At 40.8% G+C, this 23,136-nt stretch overlaps 1 protein-coding gene across 1 annotated transcript in view; it reads right to left on the reverse strand.

Annotated features, from left to right (window-relative positions):
* Positions 1-23,136, reverse strand: part of LOC145405858 (microfibril-associated glycoprotein 4-like) — a 231,657-nt gene that overhangs the window by 123,280 nt on the left and 85,241 nt on the right. Inside the window, exon 2 of the mRNA XM_080277113.1 lies at positions 1,724-2,178. Within this exon, the coding sequence (XP_080133239.1) occupies positions 1,724-2,178 (455 nt within the window). The remainder of the gene's footprint in view (positions 1-1,723; positions 2,179-23,136) is intronic.

Here is a 23,136-nt window from a genome sequence, read left to right on the forward strand (position 1 = left end):
TAAGGCCCATGGCCCCCCGGTCAATGTCCCATGGCCCCCTTGGGGGCCATGGCTCCCAGGTTGGGAACCGCTGTTTTAGGGGGTATAATCAGACTTGTTCACAAGGCCAACTCCCTTTCCTTTGTCGGGACGACAAATGACAAGAAATGTATTCAAAGAGCTTTTAGCCCTTTGTGTTAAGGATGGCTTGTTTATTGTCGATAACGAACTCTACGGATTAAAGGTGTTGCTTTGGGATTATCTCCTGAACCTGCTACCAACATCTTTTTATGTTATCATGAGAAATTATGACTAAGAGATTGTCCAAGTAATATTAAACCATGGATGTACCGAAGGTATGCCAATGATACTTTTGTCAAATTTAGATATAAATGCCATGCTTAGGATTTTTTTTTACACTATATTAACACTCGCCATGATAACATATAGTTCACGATTAAAACTAAGTCCAACGGTTGTCTCCCATGTGTAGATATCATGGTTAAGAGAGATAATGGCAAACTCCTGTATTCTGTGTTCCATAAGCCTACTTTCTCAGGTGTGGGTTGCAGTTTCTTTCAGTTACTGTTGTAAAATATTTAAAATCAGTGCTGTTAAGACCTTATAGGCTATTTTTTTTCACATCTACATACTTTCTATTCCATGATGATATTTGCATCCTAGGAAAAATAAAAATTGTAAATAATGGCTATAATGGTCACTTGTTCTATTATCCTGTAAGGAATTTTCAGAACAACCGTTGCATGCCTTAACAATCAATCTCTGCTGCTAATAAGGAGGTATTATATCTTTTACCCTACTTAGATGATGTTTCGATTCAAATAAAAAATCATTTAATTCACGGTCTTGTTAAATTTTATCCTTAAACAGTCTTTAAGATTATACTAAGTAATTCATTCAAAGCTGGCTCATTTAATCACGTTAAAGACCCTGTTCCAACAGACCTCCGCTCGTCTGTTGTTTATTGTTTCACTTGCCCAGGTTGCCAGGCCGGGTAAATTGGTAGCACAATCCGTGCTTTTCAAGTTAGGACAGACGAACATATGGGTCAGTGGAGCAGGACATGCCGAACTCTCAGGTCCCCTCCTCACACAAGAATAACAGACCATCGTGAGTCTTTTGATATCATACTTGAAAAAGAGTATTTTAAATTATTAGCTTCATCAAACACTGGAGTAAGATTACTAAAATCAATATATATTAAGATCAATAACCCATCTCTAAATAACACTGTCTGCAATACCTCTTTATATTATGTAACAATTTATGTACCTTACCCACACACACACCAAGAAGACACGGCGTTTGTGCTGGGCGGGCCCTTCGGGATCTCCCAGGCCCTGTCTTCCCCCTTACTATTTACAAGTCAGCCCACACCCCACTCACCGGGCTAATGTATGGCCTGCCCTTCATTATAGGTGAAGAATATCTAAAAACGAACAAACGAATGTTCGTTATCACCTTTCCAGCCCCCTCCCTTTTTAATTTTTTTGTTTATTATTTTTTTAGACAGTGTGTTTCTTCACTTACACAATATTGTGATTGTTTTTTATTGTTTTGACTTTTTTCCCCTTTTAAATCACTGATGTTGACATTTTAAATGTCGAAACGTTTGTAATAAAGATGCTATTCACGTCTACACTCGTTGTCCTCTTCCTTCTGTACTTGTTTTCCACTATGAGAGTGATAAAATAAAGAAAGAGAACCATATATAGGTGGTTACCTGCCAACACTAAGCCGATAGTTGTCATTGGCCGGACCCACACTGAACATGCCATATTTAGCATAGCGCTGTGCTCCATCAAAATCTGCCAGGTCCACTCTCAGTTCCTGTAGAGACCACGAAGTAAGTGTATGCAACAGGTTGAGGCCCAGCCAAAATTCACTTTCTAGATTGCCAAAGCCCAGCTGATACTCGACCCAGGTGCGGTAGAAGTCCTCGCGGGTGGAGGTGGCGTTGGTACGGTGCTGGAAGACTGTCCAGCCACCGCCGTCGACCATGTGATCACAGAAGACAGTCGCCGCGTCGTGAGGGCGACCAAGGTAAGGGTAAACCTCCCGTACCCCTCGACCGCTGTCACCAGATGCCAACAGATCCTTGCAGTGCCGGGGTCTGGCTCGCCACGCCCTCAGTTCCTTTATGGCACCTCTCACATCCTTCAAGGCCTCGCGAATTTCCTGGCCCAAATGAGAAAGCTTACACTGTAGTTGGTGGAAGATGCTATGCAACAAACTGATAAATCATTGGCACAAGGTTGTTTCTTTGTTTCTCATAAACTGAAGAAAACCTGTCTCACAGTAACAAGTTCACTGAATTGAATGTGTTGGCATAATTCTTCAGAAGTGAATACGAACACAAAGAAGGTGTGTGTGAGGGTGGCAGAGAGAGAGAAATCATTGACTGTGTTAAAAGCTGATGCTTGCTTCATAAACATTAACTACTGACATTAAATATCCTGTAGTAACTACGGTTTGTTTATAAATGTGGAAGGAAAGAAGGAAGTTGCAGAAACCCACTTACATTTTTGCTGTTCTGGTCTAACGTAATGAAACAACCGTGATCACTAATGTGAAGAAAATCTTGCGGATTCAGTCAAAATAAATTAACCTACGACACAAATCCTGGCTTAGTCGATAAGATATTTTTTAACTCTTTGAGGCTTAAAGTCTTCACGTAGCTAGCAAGCAGGAGCACTCAAAAAGTGCAACACCGGTACCCTACGGCAGGTCTAAGGGACAAACATTTGACTTTGCCCTGTGATCTTGCCGTTTGACCGATTGTTCTCAAAATCGAACTACATCATTCTCGCCTGACCTTCCACTGTTCTACCAAGTTTGGTCTAAATTTGATAAAAACTGAGTTGACCTTGACTTTGATCCTTGTCTGACTTCCAGTCCTTCAAATATGCATGATTTAAGTAGAATGATAACAATTTTAAGTTAAAGGATCGATCCTTTGACCATGCTTTATGACCTTGTCCTTTAACTGATTGGTCTCAGAGTTTAATGTTAACTGTGCCTTACCCTGAAACTTGCCTCCAAGTTTGGGGTAAATCAAAATCGGACTATATAAGATGGCCTAGCTGTATGATCATGACCTTTGATCATTTGTTCTATAAAAGAATACACCAAACCCTGGGAAGGCTCTCAGCCCATCACCAAATATTGGTCTATATCAGTTGAAAACTGATTAATATTGCTCTCTCTCTCTCTCTCTCTCTCTCTCTCTCTCTCTCTCACACACACACACACACACACACACACACACACACACACACACACACACACACACACACACACACACACACACCGAACAAAACTGAATCACTCTCGCTATCGGGAGAACGTGTAAAAATCTACTTAAGTTAACCATAGTTAAATAAAGAAGCCCATCCCATCAGAACGTTTTAAACGTATGTTAAGATTTAGCTATCTGAAAAGTTATATCTTCCTTTACTCCCTTCTCACTTTTCCCGGCCATTCTGCAACCACTTATACATGCATTACTTTCGTTCTCTTTATTCAACAACGTAAAATGTTCCCTCCATCTGATCACTGCCTTGTCTTTCTCCACCAACATTCTACTATTGTTGTGTTGCATCCCTCTGGTACTTCCCTAGCACCTTGCTTTCTTGTTTTTACCTGCCTTCAGAAAAGTTTCAAGTTTTCTTCATTTTATACGTATGTTTCTTCCAAACTCCTCATCCATTATATTTTATTTAAGTTTCATATTACTAGTATCTTCAACTCTCCCCTCTTCTGACCAAACAGCTCTGTTTTCCGACTCTTCGCATCTTCTATTGGGCCAGTTTTTCTACTTCTCATCCAATCACTCTATGCTTTACCTCTTCCAGACCTTGTTTCACCTCCTCATTCCAAGACGCTGTTCATTTCACTTCCTAACTACATCTGATCAAACGTACTACCTTGCATGCTGCACAGGTTTCTTTTATTTACACCTTAAACATATCTTCCACCCCCAGCATCTGCATCAGATCATATATGCCTACTCTCATTTATTTCTTTCATATACTCCCACATTTCTTTCTCTCCTTACCAACAACTGCCTCCACATGTATCTCTCTATTTTTTTTTTCCTCGTTCATCGCTTTTGTACCTCTGCTTTTGACATAACGGGGTGGTGATCAGACAACTTTTTCAACTCTATAGACTTTAGTGTAATGCAAAAATCATATCATTCAGTCATCCACATACACATTAAAATGACTGAACCTAAATGATTAATGTTCATCCATTTTTTTTTCTTATCCTCTTTATCACTTTATGTAAATCAACCTGTGACTGAAAAGACCCCTCCCAGCACAAACGACCAGCAGGCGACTACCATTCCCATGCTCCTCAAAGGGTTCACCCTGCTTTTGAACCACCCCATTTACTCCTACAGTCCTCACTTTTCCCTGTATATCACGTTCAATACGCTTTCTTATGTTCAAACTTGTTCAGACATGCATCTATAGTCCCCCAAAGTTCATCTTTCACTCTAGCTGCTTCTTGCTATCCCATTCTTCAAACATTTGAATTTGTCACCTTGGCAAACTGATGTTACCAAATGATAACTAGTCTAGGAAAAATTTATCTTATGTGTATTGAAATACATTTTAATATATTGGTATTGAGTACGATACTTTAAAAAGTTTAACAATGAGTACTATATTACATATTAAATACTTTTTGTTAGTGGTGTGCTTAGTATTTTATTACGGTTACACTGTTTTGTGTCCATCAGTGTTTCGACCCGTAGACAATGATAGCCACTCTGACGGCAGCAGTACTAAAAACGTGATTTTTTTCCCCCCGTGTTACAAATTGCATTTATCTACTGTAGACGACGCCATGGCGACTGGCTATCAAAGCAATAATGATAATAGTAATGGTAAAGGTACGCTTTATTTGAATCAGTAGAAGCGCCTTACGAAATCAGTTCTTCCTGATAGTCTGTTATATTTTTCTGATTATTGCTGGGGTGGTAAATAAACGTTTAGTGCGAAATATATTTCCCTGGTGTTTTTAGCTATCTTTGTCAGCTCGTTTGACTCGCGGGGAAATGACGGAAGGGACTGTCTTATTCTACATGTTAGGCTAAACCCAACCTAACCTAGCTTAACTGAACCCAATAATTTAATATACAGTAACTTAACCTAACCAAATCTAACCTAACGCAACCTAGCAACGAAATGAGAAGTTGGGAAACGAAAACCACCTTTGAGTACATTGAGTAATACAGACAATCGTAGGTGTGGCATAATTAACGTGATGATAAAAACAGTGGGAAATTTTTGAGCAGGAAAAGGTATATCACCACCCTTAAAATAGTCGGAAAAAACAAACAAACAAACTGGAGGAATATGAATTGATTTGGTAAGGTCTACTGCTTCAAGTAATGTGTACGTTTACCATAACGACAACAGTAAGACAGTACTAGTAGTAGTAGTGGTAGTAGTAGCAGTAATAATAATAATAATAATAATAATAATACAATTGATAGTGGCAATAACAATGACAATGACAATAACAAAAATACCAATAACAATAACAACCAAAACGATAACAACAATAACAATAAAAACAGTAACAATAACAATAACATGAACAATAACAACAAAAGCAAGAACAACAATAACATGAACAGCAATAACAAAAACAATATCAACAAAAGCAAGAACAACAGTAACAATAACCAGTAATTATAACAATACCAATAACAACAAAAACAGTAACATTAACAATAACAACAGTAACAACAATAACAATAACTACAATATAAATAACAACAATAACAATAACAAAAACAATAACAATAATAACGATAACAATAACAGACAATAACAATAACAATTATAAAAACAACAATAACAATAACAATAACAACAATAACAATAACAACAATAATAACATCAGTAACAATAACAACTATAACAATAAAAATAACACTAACCACAATAACAATAACAACAATAGCCATAACAATAATAACGATAACAACAACAACGATGACAACAACAACGATAACAACAAGAACAACAACAAAGACAACAACAACAGCAACAACAACGATGACAACAACAACAACAACAACAACGATGACAACAACAACGATGACATCAACAACAACAACAACAACAACAACAACGATGACAACAACAACGATGACATCAACAACAACAACAACGATGACATCAACAACAACAACAACAACAACAACGATGACAACAACAACGATGACATCAACAACAACAACAACGATGACATCAACAACAACAACAACAACAACAACGATGACAACAACAACGATGACATCAACAACAACAACGGTGACAATAACAACAACAACAGCAACAACAACAACAACAACAACGGTGTCAATAACAACAACAACAGCAACAACAACAACAACAACAACAACAACAACAACAACGATTACATCAACAACAACGATGACAACAACAACGATGACAACAACAACAACGATAACAACAACAACAACGATAAACACAACAACAACGATAACAACAACAACGATAACAACAACAACAACGATAACAACAACAACAACAACGATAACAACAACAACAACGATAACAACAACAACAACGATAACAACAACAACGATAACAACAACAACAACGATAACAAAAACAACAACGATAACAACAACAACGATGACAACAACAACAACAACGATAACAACAACAACGATGACAACAACAACAACAACGATAACAACAACAACGATAACAACAACGATAACAACAACAACGATGACAACAACAACGATGACAATAACAACAACGATGACAACAACAACAACGATGACAACAACAACAACGATGACAACAACAACGATGACAATAACAACAACGATGACAACAACAACAACGATGACAACAACAACAACGATGACAACAACACAAACCACAACAGTAACAACAACAACAACGATGACAACAACACAAACCACAACAGTAACAACAACAACAACGATGACAACAACACAAACCACAACAGTAACAACAACAACAACGATGACAACAACACAAACCACAACAGTAACAACAACAACAACGATGACAACAACAACAACGATGACAACAACAACGATGACAATAACAACAACGATGACAATAACAACAAAGGTGACAACAACAACAACGATGACAACAACACAAACCACAACAGTAACAACAAAAACAACAACAACGATGACAACAACAACGATGATAACAACAACGATGACAATAACAACAACGATGACAATAACAACAACGGTGACAACAACAACAACGATGACAACAACAACGATGACAATAACAACAACGATGACAACAACACAAACCACAACAGTAACAACAACAACGATGACAATAACAACAACGGTGACAACAACACAAACCACAACAGTAACAACAACAACAACGATGACAACAACACAAACCACAACAGTAACAACAACAACAACGATGACAATAACAACAACGGTGACAACAACACAAACCACAACAGTAACAACAACAACAACGATGACAATAACAACAACGGTGACAACAACACAAACCACAACAGTAACAACAACAACAACGATGACAATAACAACAACGGTGACAACAACACAAACCACAACAGTAACAACAACAACAACGATGACAACAACAACAACGATGACAACAACACAAACCACAACAGTAACAACAACAACAACGATGACAATAACAACAACGGTGACAACAACACAAACCACAACAGTAACAACAACAACAACGATGACAACAACACAAACCACAACAGTAACAACAACAACAACGATGACAACAACAACAACGGTGACAACAACACAAACCACAACAGTAACAACAACAACAACGATGACAATAACAACAACGGTGACAAAAATAACAACAATGATAACAACATCGATGACAACAACGATGACAGCAACAACAAAAACAACAACGATGACAACAATGATGACGACAACAATGACAAAATAATAATAATAATAATAATAATAATAACAATAATAATAATAATAATAATAATGATTAAAACAATAATAATAATAATAATAATAATGATTAAAACAATAATAATAACAGTTGGTAGAGGAGTTTGGAAGGGTGTGTGAAAGGAGGAAATTGAAAGTAAATGAGAATAAGAGTAAAGTGATGAAGTGTACGAGGTTGATAGATGGTAGGGGGATGAATATAGTTTTGAATGGTGAGTTGCTTGAGGAGGTAGATTGTTTTAAATATCTAGGGTCACATGTTGCTGTGGATGGAAGAATAGATGCAGAAGTAAAGTTTAGAATAAATGAAGTAGGAAAGGTGCTGGGAGGAATGAAAAAAGTGTTTAAATGTCGTTCGCTTAGAATGGATGTAAAGAGAAGGCTGTATGAGGGTGTTGTGGTACCGACTGCATTATATGGGGCTGAAACATGGAATATGGGTGTAGCAGAGAGGAAAAGTTTGAATGTAATGGAGATGAGATGCCTGAGGAGTATGTGTGGAGTGACGCGTATGGATCGGGTGCGAAATGATGAAGTGCGAAGGAGAACTGGAGTTGTTCGGGAGATGGCTGGCAGAGTTGAGCAGAGGGTGTTGCAATGGTTTGGGCATATGGAGAGAATGGATAATGAGCGATTGGTGAAAAAGATAACTAGATCTGATGTGAGAGGTGTAAGGCTGAGAGGAAGACCACGAATAGGATGGATGGACAGTGTGAAGAGAGCGCTGGATGCGAGAGGGATGTCTGTTGAGCAAGGAAGAGTGGCTGTGCGTGACAGAAATAAATGGAGAGAAATTGTGAATGAATAAGTGATGACGCAGCCCTGAGGGGATATTCTCCCGCATTTGGTCTGATCAGCTAGTCAGGTCAGGTGCGGGTAAGGGGATGGATCTGTTATGATGTGGCAGGGGTAAACCAGTTCTACTGTCGGGCCCTGCTGCGGATGTCACTGATTGCATTGCCCAGTTGACCCTTGTGCGGTGCGGTGCGGTGAGGATCTGTCCGTTCTCCCCTTTGGGGCTAAGATGCGAATGAATGTGTTTGAATGGATGAGTAAATGGAGAGTGAGTCATCCTGTCTCGGCTACCTCCCTTTCCTTGGGGGAAGCAGCCTAGGTATATAAATAGATAGATAGATTATTATTATTATTATTATTATCATTATAATTATTAAATTTAGCCAAACGCTCTGAAACTATTAAGATATATTTCTTCGGCCGAGGTTTAATCTTATAAAGATTTCTGGTGTGTGTGTGTGTGTGTGTGTGTGTGTGTGTGTGTGTGTGTGTGTGTCCTGTTCCTGCGCTCTCTTTACATGGCAGTGACGGCTGGTGGCGAGCAGTGTAAATCAAAAGAGAGTGTTATAGTGAATGGAGATTTAAATGCTGAGTGGTTGGACGAGAGGGAGAGACCGTGGGTGCGTTTGTGCTGGTACAGAGGATTTTTTTTTTTTTTTGCCTATCGACCATTGAGGCCAAAGCCCCTGGTCATTAAGGCAGATATATACTCGTGTATATATATATATATATATATATATATATATATATATATATATATATATATATATATATATATATCTCTAGCCCGACGCCCTAATCCCGCAAAGGGTGGCCGCAGACAAAACGCCTCCAGGTCAGTCTGTCACCCACCATTTGACGATCCTCCCCCCAACTCACCCCCCTCCCTCATATACCTCTCAACTCCATCCCTCCACCTCATCCTCGGTCTACCCCTCCCTCTCCCTCCCTCCACCTCACCTACATACACCCTCTTAGTCAGTCTTTCATTCTCCATCCTCTCCACATGTCCAAACCACCTCAGTGTATTTCTCCTAATCTTTTCAACCACATCCACATCTACCCCACAACGTTCCTTCACTTCTTCATTCGTCAACCTGTCCCTCCACGTCACTCCACATGCTCCTCTCAAGTAACTCATTTCCACTGCTCTCACTTTTGACTTGTTCCCTTCTTGCAAGGTCCATGCCTCGCTTCCATACGTCAGGGTAGGGATCACAATACCATCATGCAGAGTCTTCTTAACTTCCATACTCACCTCCCTATTTCTCATCACTGCTTTCAGTGTACCAACAACCTTCCTTCCCTGCTGTACCCTTTCACGTACTTCATCCCCCAAAGTTCCATCCTTACTCATCACACTACCCAAGTACTTGAATGCACTCACATTCTCCATATCCTCACCATCCAACCTCACTGCACACTCTGTGACTTCATTCCTCTCAAACACCATAACTTTACTTTTGTTTACATTAACTTTCAGCTTCCTCCTCCTACACACTGTCCCAAATTCATTCACCAAATCTTGCAACTCCCATTCATCTTCACTCAACAATACTGTATCATCAGCAAACAGCAACACCGGAAGCTTCCAAATCTCACCCTCATTCATTAGGGCCACCCCCACATCCACTGCCCTACCTTGAACCTCCTTTACAACCCCATCCATATATACATTAAACAGCCATGGAGACATTACACACCCCTGTTTCAGTCCCACATTGAGATCAAAGAACTCACTCAGCTCACCATCCACTCGCACCGTAGCCCTAGCTCCCTCATACATACTCTTCACAGCACTCAACAATTTCCCCTCCACTCCATATATTCTTAATACCTTCCACATACCTTGCCTATCTATTCTGTCATAAGCTTTCTCCAAGTCCATGAAGGCAGCATACACTTTCCTTCCCTTCTCTAGATACTTCTCCACTAAACATCTTAGAACAAATATCTGGTCTACACACCCTTTTCCCTTCCTAAATCCCCCTTGTTCTTCTCCAACTAGCTCCTCTGTCATATGCCTAACCCTATCAATGAGTATTCTACCAAATATTTTACCAGTCACACTAAGAAGGCAAATACCCCTATGGTTACCACATACTTCTCTCTCCCCTTTTCCTTTGTACAGAGGAACAATTATACCTGATTTCCAGTCCTCTGGAACCCTTCCCTCTTCCCAAGCCAATCTACACAACTTCCATATCCACTCCACAACAATCTCACCCCCATACCTAAGCATTTCACCACACACTCCATCAATTCCTGGGGCCTTTCCCAGCTTAATCTTCTTCATCGCTTCCACTACTTCCGACCTACTGATCTCTTCCTCCCTCCTCTCATCTCTTCTTCTCCCAGCCATTCCCCAACCACTTATACTCACACTGCTCTCACTCTCTACATTCAACAAATCCTCAAAGTGCTCCTTCCATCTCCTCACTTTCTCTCTCTTCTCCACCAACAATCTATTATTCCTATCCTTCACTCCCCTACTATTTCCCCTTTCACACTGCCTTACTTTCTTTATCTCCTTCCAAAACAATTTCTTACTCTCCCTCCATTTCACACTCAGATTCCTCCCAAACTCTTCATCCACTTTCTTCTTACTCTCCTTCACCAGTCTCTTAACCTCCCTTCTCCTGCTCACATATACCTCTCTCTTCTCTCTCTCATCTTCTCCCCTACCTCTACTCGCCAACCATTCACCATATGCCTTCTTCTTTTGTTCCACAGCTCGTTTCACCTCATCATTCCACCATGCTGTCCCTTGCACACCCTTGCATCTCCTCCTCACTCCACAAACCGCCTCACACGCTGCGCTTATCTCTTCCGTGAATATCTTACATACGTCTTCCACCCCTTCCATCTGCTCTAGCTCATACCTTCCCAATCTTTCTTCCACTATGCTCTTATACTCTGTCCTTTTCTCACTATCTTGCAATTTCTCCACTCTTCTCACAGGAGCTGCTTCCTCCTGTCTTCCCCTTCGCCTCCTCAACCACTTTCTTTGCAGCTCTACCTTGGCCATCACTAAGTGATGGTCCGAGACTCCATTCCCCCACCCTCTCCACACTCTTGCATCCAACACTTGTCTTCTCATTCGCTCATCCACACACACGTAGTCTATCATTGCCTTTCGTTCAACAAGTTCACCATCCATCCTCCTCATTACTCTCCATGTATACCGGTGGATCATCTTATGACGAAAGTAGGTGTTGGCTATTGCCAACCCCTTACCAGCACAGATGTCCACCAAAGCACTACCATTCCCATCTACTTCAGCTGGCACACCCCACTGACCAACCACTCCATCCACTCGTACATTCCCAACTTTGCCATTCATGTCTCCAATCAACAGCACTCTCTCGCTCCTCTCAAACTTGTCCATACATGCTTCTACTCTCGCCCAAAACTCATCTTTCACTCTTGCCACTCGATCCTCTGTTGGAGCATACACACATACAATCACCCATGCTTGTATACCTACTTTCATCCTCACCCATACAATCCTTGCACCCACTGTTCCATACTCTCTTATATTCTCCTTCCACTTCTTGCTTATCATCAGACATACTCCCTCTCTTGCCCTCTCATTCTCACTGACTCCCGCACATATACCTACACCGTATTCCCATTCTCTCATCCTTTCACCTTTCCATTTAGTTTCAGTCAATCCACATATATCCACTTTTCCATCCTCAAGCACCTGGACAATCTCTCTCTCTTTCACTTCATCATTCATTCCTCTCACATTCCACGTTCCTAACCTCAGAATGTCCTTTGTCCGTTCCTTAGTCGTCAACGTATGGTCCGTCCGGGTCCGAGGCGCTTTATTTGCTTTTTTAGTTAGTTCTTTTTACGGGGTGGGGCACTAACCCACCACCAACCCTTTTAGTCGCCTCGTACGACAAGCAGGGATACTGGGGGAGTATTCTTGAAACCCCCCTCCCCCCTGGGTTTATATATATATATATATATATATATATATATATAATATATATATATATATATATATATATATATATATATATTCTTTATATTTACAAACTTACATATAAACGAGTACATAAATACATACACACATCCATGCATATATACACTCACCAGCATACACATACATACACACGTATATATATATATATCATCATCCGGACATCCTTTCCCACCCTAGGGCAGGTTGAAGAGTAGCATTGTCCAGACAGCCCAAATTTGCCCAATCCAATGGGACACGCTTCAATTCACTCATCATTCAAGCCCCCAGAATCCTGGCTCTATTGGATACGCCAAAAACATTCACCACGTTCCGTAGCTTCACATAATCATATCCGATTGAGTCAATCCAGATGCTGCCATGTTAAAAAGGGGTACCAAAATCCCTGATCATGCACTTCTCCTCACAACATACATCCAGCCAGCTTCATCTCCTGTCAGTTCCCCTATATATATATATATATATATATATATATATATATATATATATGAGGCTCCTAGGATCAGATGGGCTTGATCCTCGAAATGGCGGAAAGGTACATTCTGCTGGGAAAAGCTCAAACCTTCTTGTATGACATGGTATGATTTTTCAGGCAAAGATCGGCCATGCAGCAGGTGGTAGGATAGACTAGATTTGCGTAGTTTCACGTGTGTAATACCTCTGTTTAGCCGCGTTTTCGCGACATTTTCAAGTCAAGATCATCTTGATATCCATTTTGACTGATATTGAGTTTCAAGTGAGTGTCGCGAAAACGTGTCGGCAAGATTGTATTGCCTTTACATCAGAGCCATCTATAAACATTCGTTCGTGCGTCATGGCTGCCTTGGGAGATTTTCTGCAAGTAGAGGAATTAAATGATGTTTTTCATCGTGTGATCTACCAGACGGGGCTTTTGCTTGAAATTCTGGAGTCAGATGAAAGGGCAGCTGTACCATTGTTGTTGGACACAAGGTTAAATTGTCAAAATCCTTAAGACCGTCACTTTGTGGTAGCATCAGGGAAAAACAAGAGTAAAATTGCTCTGGGACCTGCGGCGATGCTCTTGTTACAAACAGTTTGTTGTAAATGTAACCAGCCATGTCAAGTAACCTTATGTGGGACCACGTTTATGCCTCGATGGACTTAAATGAAAAACATTTTACTAAAGTTGATGCTAGATGGCGCCACCACAGGTATCAGATGACAGCAAATTTGGATTCTTCATTTCAAATAAACTTATATGGGACCACATTTATGTATCAATTGGCCACAAGCTCTTTCTTCTTCTCTCATGAGTTTGGCTTGACTTCGGTAGCGCTGGGTTTGTTTACAAAATGGGAAGTCAATATCAGTCAAAATACCTCGGGAGGAACGTTGACTAATCTTGACTAGTCATGCTCAAAATTCAAAATTGTCTTGACTTTTGGTGCTCGCAAAAACGGGTATCAGCACGATAGTCAATATGCGATACCAAGATTAGTAAAAATATCTTGACTTTTAAGGTCGCGAAAACACGGCTTAAATCTCTTCATACGAGGGCCAGAGGGGCGGATGCCTCTGAACGGGCATCAGCCAATGAGCGTTTGTATCTCGGTACACGCCCGCTGCTCAGCCAATCTCGAGCCACCCACCGTACGGCAGCCAACACAACACATCCCAGTGAACATGTGAGACATCAGTGGCTGGGCTGTTGTTGCCATTTCCTGATATTTTTGTGCCTATTGGACGGACTATACCTTTCGCCATGAGTGACAGTGACAGGGAAAGGGATGAACAACGCCCACAGCATAATTGCAAGCATCTCAGGAAGCCAGAAACTTGGAAAAATGCAGTGACAAAGATGAAAAGAGACTGGACAAGCCTATACCAGACGAGCTAATCAGACATGCATTAGAGGGAAAGAGGGCAAGGCCTGGGATGACAGTGAGTTAGACGCGGAAGATGACTTCTTCGAATACTAACCCCCCCAATCAAACAACTTGAGCACATTGGTCTTTTATTCATTTGTTTTTCCTTCCTCTGTTTTGTTATTAAAAAAAAAAAAAAAAAAAAAACGGATATATTTTACTTCATATTTTTAAATAACATTCATCATCTGTAAGTATATTTTTTAGGTCTCAAAAACAAAAACACAAGTAAAATGCAATAAAAAAAATATATAATATTAACCAAAAGTCAGAAAAGAATAAGATTTATACAACTTACTATACCCATAATAGTAATACTTTATATTAACTAGTTTTTCCATTCAGGAATATTTTGTGGGTGGCTCTCACGGAAAGGGGGGCAAACTCCCCATTAAAAAAAAAATCTTCTATAATTTGTTTTTTCCAAAATATATAATAAGAACTGACACAATCATTTTGGTATAATTACGATGCCTTTTTGGTTCAGACTCATTACGCCAACGATTCTCCAGCTTTAAGTTTCAATATCACAAAATATACCTAGTGTAGTTTACGCCCCTCTGGTCCTAGGAGCCTCATATATATATATATATATATATATATATATATATATATATATATATATATATATATATATCCCCTACATTAGTTTGTGCACTGACTGACAGTCAGCAGGTGAGAAGTGCTGGAGTGTAATGTGGAAAAGCATTACATCAATTATCTGCAGTCGATGGTGTTCTTTTGGTCGGGGTATTTTTACCTTTGTGTAAGTTAAGAGATAGAAAATATATAAAAATAAAAAACTTTATAGACGTATATATATATATATATATATATATATATATATATATATATATATATATATATATATATATATATATATATATACGTATATAAAATTTTTTATTTTTATATATTTTGTTAATTTTGTTTTTATTTTTATTTTTATCTTTTTTTGGACATTATGTATAAAGAGAAAGAGGAAAAAATACCTAATCTGAAAACCCTAAAACTAATAACCTAACTGACAAATCTCTAACCTATACTAAATCCTAAAGATACAAATAGCTAAACTTACACAAAGGTAAAAATACCCCGACCAAAAGAACACCATCGACTGCAGATAATTGATGTAATGCTTTTCTACATTACACTCCTGCACTTCTCACCTGCTGACTGTCAGTCAGTGCACAAACTAATGTAGGGGACGTCAGTATACGAAAGAGAACCAGAGGAGTCAGGAATTATTCCATATACGTCACCTGTTGACCCTAATTAGGATAACTTATATAAGATCATGCGGTGCCCTTACATATGTACACAAAGTGAAGTACCTCGCCCAACAGAACACCATCGACTGCAAATGCCCAATATCTTTCTGTATTGCACACTTGCACTCATCAGCTGGTGACTGTCAGTCGAGGAACTAGGTTTCATGTAGGGGACATCAATGTTAGAAATAGATCAGTCAGAAGGAGGAACTATTTCAAATACATCAACTGTCAACCCTAAATTTTTTTTCTATGCAATGAAGAAGGAACCAAAGGCCGAGCCCGCAAAACGCTCCTTCCAAGAAAAAACAAAACAAAAACAACACAAAAGAGAGCCAAATAATATTCAAGATCCATTCATTTCGAGATACCTAGACACACTGCGTTTGGAAGACTGGAGATCATAGGAAGTACGAAATGCAGACAAAGGGAGACAGTCCCAGAGCTCACCTGTTGCATAAATGAAGGTTTGGGAGTAATGGTTTACTCTTGCATTAGAGAGTTGGACAGAAATGGGATGAGAAATTGTTCCTTGATGGGTGCTACGCGTCCGTTGTAGAGGTGGAGAGATGCAAGCAGTTCAGAGAAGCATTGACAATTGAAGCAGCGATAGAAAAGAGATAAAGAGGCAACAGTGTGGCGAAGAGACAGAGGTTGAAGGGAGCCAGGAAGAGGAGGAGAGTTGATGAGACGATTAACCTTTAACTCCACCCTACTGAGAAAAGCTGTATGTGGGAAACCTCCCCACACATGAAAGTTGTATTCTAAACAGGGGCGAATAAAACCCGTGTATAAAGTCAACAACTGTGCAGGGGTAAAGAAGGCACGGAGTCGGCTTAGGACACCTAATCTCTTGGAAGCAGATTTTACAAGAGATGCAATTATTATGCTCTTTCCATTATAAGTCCCGTTTGAATGAAACCCCAAGCATGTTCAAGGATGATGCAGGATTGAGATGGATACTATTAAACAATAATGGGTACTCCTGTGGAAGCTTTTGATGGGTTGATAGGTGTCAAAACTGAGTCTTTGATGCATTAAAAACAACAAGATTATTTTTACCCCAGTCAGAGATACAAGCCAAGTCAGATATTAGGTGTACCATAGCCTCATCCCTTGTTTGTTGAAGTAACTGCTGAGAGGATGTTGCGGAAACCGAATGGAAAGGTGACGGGGTGGAATCATCAGCGTACGAGTGGATAGGATTAGATGTACAGTTTAGTTCATTGATGAATAAAGGGAAGAGAGTTGGTGATCGGACAGAGGCCTGAGGAACACCATTGTTAATTAATAGTACAATATATACATACCTGTATATACAGTTGCTAAAAACCATAACCATACTGTAAGATAGTCACATCACTCTGATCAATCCAGTCTCTCTCAAGAGAGCCATCAATTTATCTGTCATAACAATATCCCCATCACTCAGGATGGTGGAAAGGGTGAAGGGGACGGCTGCTGTACCACAATAATCTATAAGTGAAGCACATTCATGAATAAATTGCCAACAGCACAGGATGATATGACTGATAGATAACACCGCATCACAGATGTCACAGTGTGGTAGGAATCGTTTTTCCATACATGGTTTCATGTGTGTTATTATGGTGGCATTAAGCTTAGTCATGCCAACACTTTCTCTTCCAGGTGACTGGGATGGTTGGCAGTATCCCAGTCACCCAGGTACAGCTTACAAATTGGAATATTTAGTCTGGTCCACTGAACTTGCCACAGATGATTTATTGATTTCTTTCTGAGAGAGAGACTCGACCGTAGATCACGAGGAATGTCCCAAGTCTCCTTGAGCTCTACAGCCGACTTTGTAAGTAAGTCACCCAGCTCATTGCTGTGGATACGACAATGACTAGGCACCCAGATCAACGTGAAGGACTTGTTGCATGAATGCAATTTATTTACAATGCGGCCCTGGATCTTATTAGAATCCGTAGTGCAAGATGCAGTTGCATGAAGGGCTGATTTTGAATCTGAAAATAACACAAAGGAGTCATGCCTAGAAATGAGAGCATAGTCTATGGCTTTGTCAGTCGCAAAAAGTTTGGATGTAAGCACAGATATATGAGTCGGCAGCCAATACCTGAGGGCACATTCAGCCAACCATACACTTGCACCCACACATTCACTCGACTTGGAGCCATTGGTGCACAATTGGTGGAACCCCAAGTGACAAACGATGATGTTGCGAAACAAGTGGTGGACCTCTGCCTCTGGTACCTTGGTCTTTGGTGCTGCCAGCCAGAAAACATCCACGGCAAAGCTTGGTGGCTCCCAAGGTGCAATATTTTTAATCATCAACTTGTCACAGTCACTGAGGTCCACACCAAGCTCCTGAGTCAGTAAGTGGAGGCAAACGGCAAGTGGCTGATGGACCCTCCACATAAGATGGTGGTATTGACGCAGGGCCACGTTGCTGATATTACTTTTCCTGAGTTTTCTCAAGCCACAGGATAAGGCCAGGTGGTTGCAGCGGATACAGAGGGGAGGCACATTCGCCTCCACTTCCACTCGAGCTACACGTGTACACCGAATGGCTCCAAAATAAATTTGCAAAAAAATTTTCTGTAAAACATCCAACCTCCTCAATGTGGCATCTGATGCCAAACCATACACCTGTGTGCCATTGTCCAGCTTCGATCTAATAAGGGACTTATACTGTATACCATTAATAAAGATTTTCTGTCGGCACCCCATGTAGTACCCGCTAGGTACCTGAGGACATTTAATGGTTTATCGCAACGAGCAAACAAGTTATTAACATGAAGTTTAAAATTTAATCTACGATCAAAGTGGAGGCCCAAAAACTTTATAGAATTTTGAAAAGGTGCCACTTGATTATCCAAAAATGAATGCAAATCAGGGACATTACGGTTAATGAAAACTACAGTGGCACATTGGGGCAGAAACCTTAAATCCCCACCGCAAGGCCCATTGGTGGACAGAGTCAAGGGCTGCTTGAATCCGCCCAGCTGAAAATTGTGCATTACAGGAAGAGTGCCATATTGCACAATCGTCAGCGTAGAGTGAGTATTTAAGATTCCTTGGGATGGGAGCTGATGACAGAATATTACTGCTCATGATACTAAATAAAGAGAGCCTAAGAACACTTCCCTGAGGCACTCCATTTTCCTGGATAAAAATATTCGATGTTACGTTATGGGACAGTTTGACAGAGAAAGTTCTGTTCCTTAAGAAATTGGAAATAAAAATGGGCAAATTACCTCTTAAACCATAAGCCTAGAGCTTCATCTGTATACCGTGTTGCCATGTCATGTTACTGGCTTTATGGATGTCCAAGACCACCCGTATCATGAATTCTTTATTGGCAAATGCCGCTGCAATGCAATGCTACAAATTCTTAAAATGATCTAGTGAACTTCTGTATTTACAGAAGCCACATTGTTAATCATTTGACAAAATTTTTGACTCTAAAACAAAAAGAAGCCTATTGTTAAACTTTCGTTCCATGACCTTACATAGACAAGAAGTCAACACAATAGGACGAAATAATGCGGGATTCATAAGACGACCAGCCTCTTTGGGTATCGGTATGACGTGCGCAAAGTGCCATGAGTTTGGGAACGTTCGAGATGCCTAAATCTCATTGTATAATGGTAACACCTTAATCAGATTGTCCTGATTAAGATGCTGGATCACACAATACGTGATGGTGTCTGGGACAGGGCTGGTGTCTTTACAGGAATTAAAGGCAAGGAGCAATTCATCTAGCATAAACTTTTGTTTGTACGGGGAATCTGCGTCTTCTGTGGCAAAGTCTAATATTCATAGCTCAGTCACGTGTTTATGATGTTGAAAACACTGATCAAAATTGGCTGAGCTACTTACATGGGAAAAACTTCTGGCGAGGATGTTAGCAACATCCATGGGATCATCATATATGATGCTGTTCACCTGCAAGGTGGTAACAGGGATATATAAGCCTTTATTATTTAATATTCTAATGGTGGACCAGACTATACTTAACGGTGTAGATCGATTCACCGTGGACACAAAATTCTACCAGAAGTCACATTTGCCCCTTCTTATTATTCTCCTTGCTTCAGCACGTGCATGTTTGTATGCAATTAAATTTTCCTCAGTAGGCTATCAAAAATCCTGTATCTCCTATTGTGTTTCCTTAGTGCTTGTTGGCAATCCGGCATCCATCAATGTGCTCTATGCTTCACATGAACTGTAGAAGTCTTGGGAATATTAGTCTCAACCACGTGTATTATGGAATTTGATTAAGTTTTCGACCTTAACATCTATGGTCTCCCCAGATATATCTAAATTGGCGATCCTTGAGAAGGATCACCAATACCCTTTCTTATAGTTAAATTTTGGAGGTGGAGGGTCCAAAACAATGTAGTGTGTATAAGAGAACATCCACACGTGTACTTAAACAAGTGCTGGCAACATGTATGCAACCCAGTAATGAACATGCTGCAAACATGTTGAGAACAGCAGCATCCAGATCATGATGGTAACATCACGATGAAGTCTCAGTTGCCTGGTATGGACACTCATATCCCTTTGCCTCTGCTGTCAGTGTTCGAAGAAGCACTGGAATATGCTTGCATACATCCGTCCAAATACTGCTGCATACATGTACTCAAACATATTGCCAACTGTGTTGTCAACATATGATGAAGGGCACGTGTGGATGCGCCCTAAGAAAGACAGATGGGCAAATGATCACTTTCCAAGGAATCGTCATAAGGGTCCCACGAGAAATCTTGTGTATACCTGGGGAGGCCAGAGATAAGTCAATGGCCGAAAACTTACCAATACGATCATCTACACGAGTCACTTTACCATCGTTTAGAAGACAGAGGTTGGACTGTAGTATTAGGTCGGCTACTTGCTCCCCACGACCATCGATCCTCAAGCTACTCCATTCATTGTGATGGGTGTTAAAGTCGCCCAACACTAACTTATTCCCAGGCAGATGGTCAAATAGTGAGTCCAAAGCATCATATCAATGAGGCCATGCAGAGGACAGTACAGAAATCAACTAGGCAGATACGTATTATTAAATTTTACTCTGCATGCGACAGCTTCCAGAGTAGAATTTAGAATCACTTCCATTTGTCGGTATGATTTGTGTGTGTATATGGTAACTCCGTGACCATCATATCTTCTATATGAGTGGTAGTGTTTGACCTGGTGAGGATGAGGGTGATCCACCAAGTGCATCTCCTGTAAACAAATAACGTCTGGCCTGTGTACAGAAAGCAAAACTGCTATATTGTGTAATTTATTCCCAAGAGTCCTATAATTCCACTGCAATACTGTGAATGCGGTGGTTTAAGATTTAATATTGTGGCCAGTGTTCTTATTTATTTTATGCCACCCGCCAACAGGCGAGTGACTAGTGGGGGGACCTATCCTGGTGCTTGCTGAGGGAAACCTCCATTTGATCATCAATAATGAGGCTCCCAGAGCCCCCTGAGGAAGAGCTAACCCTTCTCTCCCTCACTGGACCAGGAGCAGGAAGGACATGAGGTCATGACTATTTCATAAGGGTAATCATATTACTTTTACTAGAGTCGTTGAACTTCTGTAAAGCTTGACTGGCTGAGAGGCAGCAGCAGCCTGAGAATAAGAAATTGCAGTAGGGATGTCAGTCCGGAAGTTGGATTGGACAGGAGGCTGGGATAGAGACGTAGAGTGAGTGGCAAGAGGAACCAGTTCAGGATCAGTCTGTGTTTCAACTGAGCACATCACGGATGGGATATCACCGTCGAAGCATAGGACCTATTCATCGTGGGGGTTGCATGCAACTCCTTCACCTTTTTCCTAGCCTCGTAGTAGGAGATACCCTCTGTCACCTTCACCGTGCAGACCTCTTTCTCCTCCTTCGACTTGGGACAGTCCCTATAGGAAGTGGAGTGAGCACTCTTGCAGTGACAGCAACAGACAGTCTCTGATGTGCAGTGTTCAGCATCGTGACCCTGTGTTGCACATTTGCCACACACTGGTTGTGAAGCCTGACAAGTCTTATCTGTATGTCCATAGAGTTGACATTTCAAACATCTAAGAGGGATAGGAAAATACGGTCTTATGTTAAGAATTTCGTAGCTGACTGTGATCCGCGAAGGGAGTGCAACCTTGCCAAAAGTCAGTACAATTGTTGCAGTCTTCTTCCTTATGCCTTCCGTGAATCTCGTAATAAACTTTGCATCAATTGCATCTTGCACTGCAAGTTCACGTATGATATCGTCCTCGTCCATGACCACGAAATCCTTGCAAGTGATAACTCCCTTGCAGACAATTCATGGAAACTGGGATCTTCGACTCAAAGTCATAACAGTGAAACTTGCGCAGCTTTAAAAAGTCCTTAACCTGTGAGAAATTGAAAGTCTTTATGAAGAGGTCTCCATTTCCAAGTTTTTTCACCTGTTTCACTTCCCCTTCCTAGTTATCAATGACCTTCTTGAGAGTAAAGGAATTGAGACTGCTCAAGGCAGCAGAACCAAGAGCACAAAGGATTACAAACGACGGATTATTTACAGTGATGTCCAGCGGGCTTCGTGTCTGGGGCCATTCAGTCTGGAGGCGGTCAGTCTGTTTATCTGTCAGGGTGTCGTCAGGACCACCTCCCCCTGGAGGGGGGGAGAGGTGGCAGGGGAATCCGCCACAGTGACCACTTCCCCTGGAAGGAGGAGGAAAACGAGCAAGGGGGAAAACACACCAGGACCAAACACCTAAGGCTGAAATTGCCTTGTCAAACCACTCCAGGGAGGCCCGACCATGTTAATTCACGCCCCAGAGTGATCAGTTAGGGGGACCATCCCTGGGCAGCAAGCAAAGTTAATCTCAGTATACAGGAACCGACACCTACTGTTCCTAGCTAATAGGGAAGGGTAGAAAATGAGAAGCTATCTAGCCTAATGCACACCAGAAGGGTGAAAAAAAAAAAAAAAGCTAATTGCCTGTGACGTAGCCCTGAAAGCTAGAGGAGAGAGCAGAGCAAAACACGTCTGAGCTCCCCGCAGCCATACATCAAAGTCCTATGGACAGAGGGATGAGCGGGGAGGCAGGTGAATGCAGTGGTGTGTCGCAAACAGACTTATTATAATGAATAAATGGTTTGGCCACCACCAAAGATATCTTTGGACATGGAGACGTCCAGTAGATGAAACAAGTAACCGA

This window comes from Coenobita brevimanus, chromosome 68 (genome assembly GCF_032717465.1).
Source record: "Coenobita brevimanus isolate Jiangsu-jjx chromosome 68, ASM3271746v2, whole genome shotgun sequence".
NCBI lineage: Eukaryota > Metazoa > Arthropoda > Malacostraca > Decapoda > Coenobitidae > Coenobita > Coenobita brevimanus.